At 32.2% G+C, this 11,419-nt stretch overlaps 1 protein-coding gene across 3 annotated transcripts; it reads right to left on the bottom strand.

The window, feature by feature from the left end:
* Positions 1–7,518: 7,518 nt before the first annotated feature.
* LOC121758145 (FAD-linked sulfhydryl oxidase ERV1-like) lies at positions 7,519–10,787 on the bottom strand. Of its 3 annotated transcripts, XR_006041351.1 has the most exons (8): positions 10,479–10,787; positions 10,167–10,244; positions 10,005–10,061; positions 9,702–9,766; positions 9,301–9,378; positions 9,099–9,221; positions 8,483–8,579; positions 7,519–7,536 (listed from the first exon to the last, which is right to left on the bottom strand). XR_006041351.1 is itself a non-coding variant. In XM_042153577.1 (6 exons), exons 1-6 carry the CDS (start codon positions 10,671–10,673, stop codon positions 9,101–9,103), a joined length of 594 nt encoding a protein of 197 aa, XP_042009511.1. In that variant the 5' UTR covers positions 10,674–10,787; the 3' UTR covers positions 8,959–9,100. The 3 variants fall into 3 exon arrangements, 2 of the variants coding, with proteins under 2 accessions (XP_042009511.1, XP_042009512.1); XM_042153577.1 differs by lacking the exons at positions 7,519–7,536; positions 8,483–8,579 and having other exon boundaries at positions 8,959–9,221; XM_042153578.1 differs by lacking the exons at positions 7,519–7,536; positions 8,483–8,579 and having other exon boundaries at positions 8,959–9,221; positions 10,005–10,052.
* Between the last annotated feature and the right edge of the window lie 632 nt (positions 10,788–11,419).

Genomic DNA, 11,419 nt, shown 5'->3' with positions numbered 1-11,419 from the left:
ATAAATTAAGAATTGTTTTATGAATCTTAGTCGAATATGAGTATAATGATATTTAGTTGAGTATGTGGTCTATTTACTTAAAAAAATAGAAGTAAATAAGATTTTTAATTATGTACCTATTAAAATGAGATTTTTATCATGGAAGGAAGGATTATTTTTTAGTGAAGGAGAATATATTTTGACCGACTTCTTTGGTCTATACCAAGTCTTCAATCATCAGCAACGCTATCTCTTATATGTCTTTTAACCGTCTCATCTCTTAACTATTCATGGGTCTCACTATATCTTTTTACTCCATCTCTTAACTAAGAGACAGCACCTGCAACCCACATCTCTTATCCGTCTCTTAACCATCTCATCTCTTAACTATTCATTCAATTTCATTTTTTATTTTTATTTCCAATAAATTCAATTAATAAAAACACACTTCATTAATAAAATAAAATTACAACTTAAATTCTAACAAAATTTAAAACCTCATTAATAAAATCCTAAAAAAATTAAAAATACATAATTTAAATAAAAAAACATATTTTTTATGATGGATTAATTTGTGGGAATGATTTGATATTTATAGAAGTGATTGGAGGCTTAAAAAATAAAATTAAATTAAAAATTTGCAAAAAACGCCTATAAACGAATAGTATATTTTTTGGAAATTTTTTTATTTTTGAATTTTTCCTGAATTTTTAAAAAAATAAAAAAAAAACATTTTTCGGATAAAAACGGCGCCCACTCGCTGGCCGGCGAGTGGGCGTCACGGACGAACCGAAGCTTGCCACGTCGCCAACGCGCGTGGCGAGGCGTCTCGCGAGCTGTCCCTCCGGGACGGGCGTCTCTCCGAGACGGGATGGAGACGGAAGGCTGCAACGCCGTCTCTTATCCGTCTCGTCTCTCTGGAACGAGATAATAGACGACCAAGGGATGCGTTGCGGATGGCGTACTGATAGATGTGTCTCAACTTAAACTTTGGAATTAAATAGATGTAACAAAACTATGCCTCCTTTATAAAATATTTAAGTATTAGTTTGTATTAAGATGGTGATAATGACATTACATTTACCCACTATAGAATTTTTTTTCTCATTTTTCAGTGTATCACTCAATATTGCCCAATTAATTATTTTAAATTTTTCTTTATTTTTTGAAAATTTAATAAGTAGTATATTACTCCTAATATTGTCAATTAAGGAGGTATATAAAATTCTATACTTATTTTTTCTATTTATAGCCATTAAGAAACTAATATATTTAATAGCATGATATGCGGGTGTACAATAAACACATATCTTTCACAGTTGAGATATATATTCATTATTTATACATCATTTAAGTGTATGTGTGAAAGAAAATAAAAAACAACAACAAATATGATGTAGATATTTCGTTATGTCCCTCAATTCTTACCCATATTGAATCATCTTAATTCTCAAGTTTGTACGTAGTCAGAAAAAAATTGTGTATGTACTATCAATAATATTAATCACATAGTAGTACTATATAAATTTACATTTTAGCCAATTGTGGATTGACACGTCTGCCCCCTCTACAACATTTTGTTACTTAGCAAATATTTCATTCACCTACGCCTAGGGAACTTAGGCATGGTCTTTAACTTTTAGTTAATGAACTCGTCGATGTATGGGACATAATAAAATTAAAAAAATAAAATTAAAGTAATGTTTTTTGCTGTAAAACTTTGACCCCAATGGTTTTCTCACATTATTTATGCAATACCTACTAATATGATGCCACTAATAGGGCACTTAACCCAAAAAAAATAATGAATATAGAGCTACGGTTAATCAAATTGCTGCCGTTACAAATAAATTAAGCCACAGGGCATGAATATATTAATCTAACCTAATAAAAACCATTACACATTAGTTTCTACAAAATATAAATACCTAAAAAATTGATTTTGATTCCAAATCTAGGTCAAAACCAATTTGGCCAATAGTTAGTAATAATATGTTTTTGTCAATATCATTTATTAGGTTAGGTTTGAAACTAAGAGTTTTTTTTTCAATATTTGACCGAAGTTATATAAACAAACATAGGGTTCTGATCTTGCAAAACTAATTTCAATACAAAACACAAAATCAACGTACAAAGGTCTTTTTGTCATTGTTAGTTGATTTTTAGGTCATTTTAGTAAGGATGGCCTAAAATGATTTAAAAATAACCTCAAACACGGATTTTATAAAACTGATTAATAATGACCTTCCATATTTTTATTAATTATTGACAAATCTCATGGTCAGGATTTGACCCGTGTTTTGTATTGAGATCAATTTTGTTTTGATAACTTTTCAATAAACATGTACTCCATATTCTTTTTTAGGGGAAATAGCAAACATAGTAACTATTCAAAAGCCACATATCAAGTGAAAATAGTAACTATTCAAATTTCAAAAGCTAAGTAACTTAGTAATTGATAGATGGATGGAGGATATTCTAACCTGATGAAATTGAAAGTTACTATATCTGAAGGAGGGTGTGTTCTTGCAAATACATTCACATTTCTGTATATTTTACACATAAAATACAAGTTTTAACCGTTATATATTTGTGTGTGTGTGTGATACATATAAGTGCCCAAAGAATGAGGGCAATCGGGATATAAATGCATTTTTATTTTGATCATCTCCCTATATATATATATATATATACACGAGTGTGTGAATGTGTGTTGTTGTATAGGATGCATCGTCACATTCAGTCTCTTTCTACCTCTTCTTTTTTTAATTTCTCCCTTGCTTTCCACGCATGCCATGGATATCCATTTCTTCTCTTACTCTTTTATTTACAATCTTTTTAATTAGACTAAATAGTCAAATGCATATTTTAAACTATTATCGATTATACAAAAAAAATAGCATTTAACTAACCATGTCTTAATTTTGTATATATGTGAAACTGTAAATCACAATTAAATTTATTTTGATATCTTCACGAAGTAATAAATTAGGATTTGATCCAACTGCCTGGTTTTCATATAGTAGTAGTAGTTAAGTCATTGATCACAAAGTTATCATCAACCAATTTATAAAATTAAAAAGGCATCACCATAATTAAAGAATTTCTTCTAAATATAAAAACGCATATGACAAATGTGTGCAATACATTTTTTACAATAGGATGTCGTAGAACTTAATTATGTACTAGTATTTTTTAAGCACTCGTGACAATCCAATAATTAATTTTGTTTGCCCTAACTTTGGATTTACTTTTTGATGCTTTATATATCTTCTAACAAAACCCTCTTTTAGATCTTCATATGATTTAATATTCCATTTTGTTATTGCACGTCACGAATATATTTACTAGTTTGTATGTACTAATATCAATATTTTTGGAAGGTATGAATGTAAAACATAATAATAAAAAAATATATTCAATTCATATAATTTAACGTTCCATTTTGTTATTGCACGTTTCGAATACTATAATTTATAAAATGTAATTGGAAAGCATGAATGTACAACGAAATAAAATTTGTATTCAATGAATGTGTGTGAGATGGGACAAAGTTTACTCTCCGTCAATCAATTAACATAAAATAATGGAGTACAATTATACTTTATTCATTTATTGTGATATAGTAAATGTAAATCGTGAGTTTTGACTAATTTTGTAAATCGATTCGATTTTTAAAATATTCAATTTAGGTATCTTACCAAACAAACCTAACTAAATAAACATTTCAATGATGTATATCCAATTAAATATAATAATAAAAAATTATATGACATGAATTACGATATTTATTTACGGTTCCTATGCATCTATCCCTGTCAAACATTTGTCTTTGTTGATAATTGCATGAATTCTTGTCTCTCTTATATACATCGCCACTTTCCATATTTCGATACATGCCACATTGCAAACCCAATAAATTATTAAAATCGATGGATATATATTTTCCTTCAGTTTATTTAAATGGTATATAAAACTAGGCCACCATTTGTTTGATCTAGAAATTTCCTCGAGATTATGAAGTTATAAACTCTAATCTAATTTGATTGTCGAATGACATCGATCTTTTTATAATATAGGACTATTTGCTACTATTAGTGAATATGGTATACAATGTAAACTATAATATACTTAATATTGATTTGCTTCGAAATACAAGAAAATTTATAAAACAAAGACAAAATATGTAAATACCAAAATTACGTGATTCTATCTATAAGACTATAACCTTTTGAATGAGATATATGTGTAATATATGATAGAATTGGAGATAATATAATAAAACTCAACTTTGGCTAAATTTTGATTTTGAATCTTCATTTAAAAAATTATTTTTACACATTAAAGTGTTAATTTTAATATTTTGATAATGAGTTGTATATATACCAACCAAATTTAATGTTTCACATTGGAAAAAGAAAACTATATATACGCAAACTCGTTAATTTATCTATATTTATTTTGTCGATCAATTAATACCAAAGAGTTAAATATATAATTAAATAAGAGTATATTAGTAAATAAGTTTTGACTAGCACTAAGAAATGAAGTGAAACAAAAGGCAAAGTCGAAAAAGTCTAATTGGACGAAATGCGAACTAGTGGAAGATTATTTCCAAATGTTGATGCTAAGTTTAGTCATATTTTAAATGTACATAACACATTAAGCAAGAGATTCATCACATGGCAAAATAAAATATCCCTATATATAGATTCATCATAACTTCTCTATCTAACTAATTTCTAGACCAACGACTTGCCAACAATATGCAATTAGTTTAGATTTCATTCCTTTCCAATCATATTAAACTAATTTATACAATTATGTACACACATATATATACATGTGTTATAGAGCTCATACACGTAGCATATGTATTCCCAAACCTCCTCCATTGCAAAATAAATAAAAAAATATGTCAAATTTCGTATTCATAATTCTATTTTTGATAAGTGTGGAACGGACAAAAATTTGATATATATTTTGCGAAATATTTGACGGTTTGCCTTAATTTCAAATTGAAAACATATATATAGACGAATATATATATATATAGTATATATATGTACTACTATAACAAATGAAAATTGATTCATAAATTTTACACTACACATGCATGCACTTCCTTGATGGGTCAAAATCTTAAAAGTGTGGTAGTTGGAAAATTCGATGGCATTTGACTTAAGTAACACTTACTAAATTAAATGTGATAGTTAAATTGTGATAGATTAGAAATCAATGAGTCAAAGTGATTTATAATTCAAGAAAATTGTGGTGTCATAACCACTCAAACTACTACCCTTTTTTTGCATTATTTGTACAGTATTTTTCTTTAAGGAATGTTTGGCGAGACAATTCTACTTTTGTTATAGAGAATTAATGGAATTCCATTTTAATGAAGGAGATTAGATTTATTCCGGATGGGGGAGTGACGCACAAGGGTTATGCGTCGTTATTATTGAACGACGCACAACCCTTATGCGTCGTTGGTTAACGACGCATAATCGTTATGCGTCGTTTAAAGACGCATAAGCATTATGCGTCTTACCCTAATGACGCATAACCCTTATGCGTCACACTGGTAAGCATTCCCGCCTATCACCCGGGTGACCCGGGTTCAATCCCCGGCAACGGCGCATTTTTACTATTATTATTACTATTGCAGCAAGGACTTTTGGAAATTATTTTATAATAAGCATTATTTTATTTTCTTATAACATAAAGACTTGGATTATTTAATTAATAGTATATAATATTATGCCCATGTATTCTATATAAGCGTAATCTATAAGTGAATAAAGTTTTGATTTTTATATTATTATACAATTAACGGCATAAACAATAGTAATTTTTAAGATATTCGAAAATAAACTTAATATATAAAATAAAATAAACAGCGGTCATAGATAATAGAAGTATAAATTAATTTGTCAATGTACATGTATTCGTTTTGGGGGACCAATTAGATTGGGCATTTATTCTTAACTTCTTTAATTAAGTCTTTTATAAGAGTAATATCTATTTGCCAAAAACAAATGTTTAGAATAACTCATTTTTATCAAATACTTATCACTTAAAAAAATGCGTCGTTGCCGGGGATCGAACCCGGGTCACCCGGGTGATAGGCGGGAATGCTTACCAGTGTGACGCATAAGGGTTATGCGTCATTAGGGTAAGACGCATAATGCTTATGCGTCTTTAAACGACGCATAACGATTATGCGTCGTTAACCAACGACGCATAAGGGTTGTGCGTCGTTCAATAATAACGACGCATAACCCTTGTGCGTCACTCCCCCATCCGGAATAAATCTAATCTCCTTCATTAAAATGGAATTCCATTAGTTCTCTATAACAAAAATAGAATTGTTCCAATGTTTGGCCGATTATATTTATGGAGTATAAATAATTGAAAATGGTGGCACTTCATTGTTTTCAGGCTATCAACTTTTTTATTAAGTTTTCCTTTAATTAGATTTCCGCTAAAGAGGGGTATGGAATCTCACTTTTGAAGTAAGATTTATGTTCAAACGAATGAATATATCATGCCAAGTAACTATCACAGGTATCTTCAACTTTTCTTAAAAAAGTATTGTGTGCAATACAATTTTCACACATAAATACTATTCAGTAAGTAAGTAGCCTCAAGAAAATTGTGTTACGTAAAGTGTACTATAATACTCTCTCCGTTCCCTCATAGTTGAGTCATTTTTCCATTTCAGAAAGTTCCCTTATAGTTGAGTCATTTCCATATATAGTAACTTTTTACTCTCTCTTACTTTATTCTTTTCTCTCTCTTACTTTTTATCTATTTATTTAACACACTCAACATCTCTCTCTTAAACTCCGCGCCAAAAAGTTTTGCCTCAACTATAAAAGAACGGAGGGAGTACATACTTTAAAATTTAAAGTTCGTGTGAAATATTAAATTACAGCCAAAGTTTGTGATTTTAGAGATCATCCATATAAAAGTTGTATTATCGTCCCACTCTAAGTGGAACAATTCTAATTTGGGACGGGATTTTATATAGTGTTGTTTATTAAGTAAAGTAGAGAGAATAAAGTAAATGAAAGGAAAAAAGTAGCGAGAGTGACATTTCCATATTTAGAAATGAGTCATTTAGAGTGGAACATACAAAAAGTAAATGGTTCACTAAGAGTGAGACAGAGGGAATATAAAATTAGAATTTTCAAATAAAACAAAAAATCTCATGGTTTACCATCTAATAAGAGTTTAAACATGGTTTATAAGAGTCATCCATTCAGAATAAATGGCTACCACTAAATAAATCAAAACGACCCTCTGCAAAGTCCATGCCCGAACAGTTTAGCGATACTGCAAAAGGAACGAAGACAGACGAGCATCAAGTGTTATAATCTTAAATAGAGAATCAAAGATACTCTATAAAGGGAAGGGAAGGGAAGGGCTGCTTGCTTATGCACGAATATAACAAGTACCTTAATAAAGCCGATTTCCTTAGCATTGCTGCGGAAGCATTGCCTGCAGCACATCAAACCATACTTCCTAATAATTCCATGAGGGTTCCCGCAAACACGGCTGTCAAAAAATAAATTACATCAGTTCAACACAAATTTGAGGTGCATTCACTCGCGCAATCTCCCTCGCTATGTGCGCTCATAAGAACCATCACTTTTATTCATAACAAAACAACTATCACTTCTCACTGATTGTGTTGTAAGGGAGATAGAGAAGGTTTTAACTACAGATTTTGCTGAAACAAAAAAAAAGGCTACATTCACTTCAAAAGGCTCAACAAAATCAAGAGTAAACCATCAGAGATAGTCAGCTCCGGTATATAATCCTATAAGGTAAGTTGAGTTTAGGGGGAAAATTTTATTCAATGAAGTGTAGTACATTTAAACTGGCAAATTGCCGGGTTGTAACTTGCAAGCTAAAAGCCATTCTACATAACAAGGTAACATCTAAACGGAACAACAATTTTGCATATACAATAGAGGAATTCTTGCTGCATTCTAATGGTGACTGCTCAATGCCAAAACAAAACCACAAATAACGACTCATGAGTTAAGAATCTCGTGCCACAGAAAAGCAAAATTGTTCAAGTCCGCCTAAATTCTGCAAATAAATCCCATTGCATTTGAGAAAGTATGCTGCACAATTTCAGCATTTTTACCACATCAATAAATAATGTTCGAAAACATTTTGGATTTTATACATTGTTCGTGTCAAAATTTCTAACAAATTCAGATTTTATTTCTCCATCTTCAATCAGTATAAATCAAACAACATTCGCAGAGATACAGCAATTAAATAAATATCATATAAACTATTCCTAGTCATGAATAATTTGGTGCACAACTCAATATACAAAGCTAGTTACTTTTCGTTTTCAAATAAAACAAAATCGAAGAATTGCATCCACGATAAATTTCCCCGATTACAAAAGCAAACCAACAAAAACAAAAAGAAATTAAGGCACAAATAAACAAAAACATATAGAAAAAGGAAATTATGCCGGTACCATGTGCGGGATCCAGGGCCATAGGTTTTTGGGTGAGAATTCCAGATGTTAGAGTGCCCCATCTTCCTCTCTCTCGGCAAGAATTAGGCTAATGAATCTGTGTTACAATTGAAAGAGATGGTTGAATTTATAATCCTGCAAACTAAAACCCTAATGTTGATTTCGAAATGGGTCGGCCCAACTCAGATAGGCCCGCCTCCAACCATATAGCTTGGGTCCTGGCCTGGCTCAGGCCCACCACCGAAGCAGGCTGGTTTTATTTCTATAAATTCAAACCCAGTACCAAGTGGTGTGGATTGTGTAGAAAAATATTTTTTATGTATTTTTTTTTTAATTTTTCATGTACTTTTAAGATGTTGATGACTTCCAAATTCACTTTTGATTATGTTTGCGATGTCCTCTTAGATCAATTTACCGTAACAGAAATACAAAAATCACAGGACTCAAAAATCACAGGACTAGCTATATACAAGACATAGGAAAGGATTGATATTTTTGCATTTCTTTGATTGACAGTAAACAATATCAATGAATAGCTTGCACCACCAATAGTGTGACAGTTACTCTTCATTGATTAAGGCTACAAAATTCAGTAGCAATATTTATCACACTCAACCTTCATGTTGCTCCATTGCTGAAATCCATGGTGGTCCCTTGCAGGTCACATGCGCGCTGCTCGCATTCTAGCTTCCCCCACCGAGCATCAACTCGTTCACATGGAAACACAACCTTGCCTAGGCTGCACCGGAGTCGAGAACTTTGTTCACAAAACTATGCCAAAGGGCACAAAAGGCAAGATGGATGCATAGATTGCTTACCTTCTATTAACAACATTATGCGCATAGCATAACCATTGGGAGAACTCATCATGCGATCCAGCCATTACAGGGTTCGCTCTGCATAAGATGTATAGAAACATTATAGATGCTCATTTCTAATATCCGTATTTGGAACGCGATTAGTCAAAACAGAAACCCATCTGCTAGAAACAGAAGACACTAGCAAGAGTTGAATTTCTTGTAATTAAAATTTGAAGGCATAAACTTAGAGAAAGCAAAGCCGTGTACACAACTACTATATGTTTTAGCAGTGTAGAAAATGGAGATCGTGACAGAGGCAAGTGGTTTAGGACATACGATGCAATGGCTAGTTTCCCATGTAGGTAGCAAATGTTGCTAAACATATGCCAAAATGAGAGAGAAAGAGAGCATGTATTTACCTTATAACTTCTTTAAAGTGATCTGCACATTCCTTACAAGGATACATGCGAGATAATATCTCCATCTGCATAAGAAAAGGAGAGCAACATAATCTACGGGGAGGTAGTGAATGGATTCATATCACTCTTGTAACATCTCAAAATGAGACATCTCATTAAGAACACAACAAGTCTTAAGCTCTGAAAACATTTTATCAAAGGGACAAAGCTTATTGACGAATTAACACAAACAGTTCAAAATAAACAAGGCCCAAACGAACATAGGCTCTGCACCAATCCTTCAAGAAACTTGAAAAAACATACCAGTTCTTTGACATCTTTCTTCTGTTGCCTGGTCGGCTTATCCGGGTACTGAAAAACCTAAGCGATAAATCAAGTAATAGACAACAAAGGTGCAGCCTTCCCCAAGAAATGCTAAAAAGAGAAACCTTGTTCAACAGCAGAAATTGAAAGGGTGGAAAGAACCTGAGCAGCTAGAGTGTGGAGAAACGTCCATGTAGCTCTTCCAAGTTCTTCTTTAGTTGTTGGGCCTGATGATTTTCCCTGTTCAAAAGCATACAAAAAATCGTTCTTGTTCAATCCAATCCGCATACAAGAAAAGCAACAAAAAAACGTAATCTATCGAGATTCGTGATTCTACAACATCACTTATAGTTGCTGCAAAAAGGTCCCATTTACACCAAACAAAAAAAATGAATTTCATTCAGTACTTTCACCGAACAGGTGGACTGCAATGCGAAGTTCGAAACTAGCTTGGAAATAGTAGAAAGGAGAGACCTTGTTGAGAATTTCGGCGGGTTGGCGAGTGTGATTTGGCGTGGAGAGCGTTAAAAGAGGGGTCTTGTTTCTGGGTTGCGAGGATGAAGGATCATCTGAGCGCGGGAAGAAGCGAGAGAGATTCGTCTGAATGCACTCCGAAACTCTGCCTACTCCTTTTAACAGAAGTTGTACCGGATTATCCGACGTAGCCATCGAATGGATTGCACAGAATGAAAGATTGCAAATTTTATATTGCTAGTATTTGAGGTTTTGGTCTTTTGGATTCAAACTTAAATTGAATGGGAATTTAGATATCCTAATCAAGAATATTCGTTTAGTAATACTCTCTTTGTCCAACAATATGAGTTACTCTTATTATAAATACATATTTTTAAAAATGTAAAAAATGGTGGGTTAGAAAAGTTAGTGGAATATGAAACCAAATTTTTATATTGGTTTTATAATAAAATGCGAGTGAAAAGTGAGTTAGTGGAAGGTAAGACCTACTTACCATTTATGTAAAAACGAAGTGTGACTCTTATTGTGAGACGTACCAAAATAGCAAAGTGTGACTCGTATTTGAGATTTGCAGCCGGATCAATTTGTTTTTATTTATTTTCATTTGATTTTAATACACTATTTTATCTATAAATAATCTCATTCTTCTTCTCATTTTACTATCTCTACTTCGTTCTCTCTTTTCTAACTTTCTCTCCCCAATGAGTTTTGACGAGAGTTGTCACCTTTTCGCGTCGACTTCGAAAATGGAAGAGGAGTACATGAATGATAATACGTGGAATATTATGAGGGAAAAACATAAGGGTCGCTTAGGCAAATCCATAATTGAGTGTGTGTACCGAGAATATGTCATTGGCGTTGAATGACTAGTTGTGGACTATTTTGCAGAGCAGCCACGGTGAGGCAGAACAATTTTTGGCTCTATCTCCAAGAGCGTCCCG

The sequence above is a fragment of the Salvia splendens genome, chromosome 12, assembly GCF_004379255.2.
Source record: "Salvia splendens isolate huo1 chromosome 12, SspV2, whole genome shotgun sequence".
Taxonomy (NCBI): domain Eukaryota; kingdom Viridiplantae; phylum Streptophyta; class Magnoliopsida; order Lamiales; family Lamiaceae; genus Salvia; species Salvia splendens.
The sequence above is the reverse complement of the archived record's forward strand: the minus strand, read 5'-3'. Positions and strand labels throughout refer to the sequence as shown.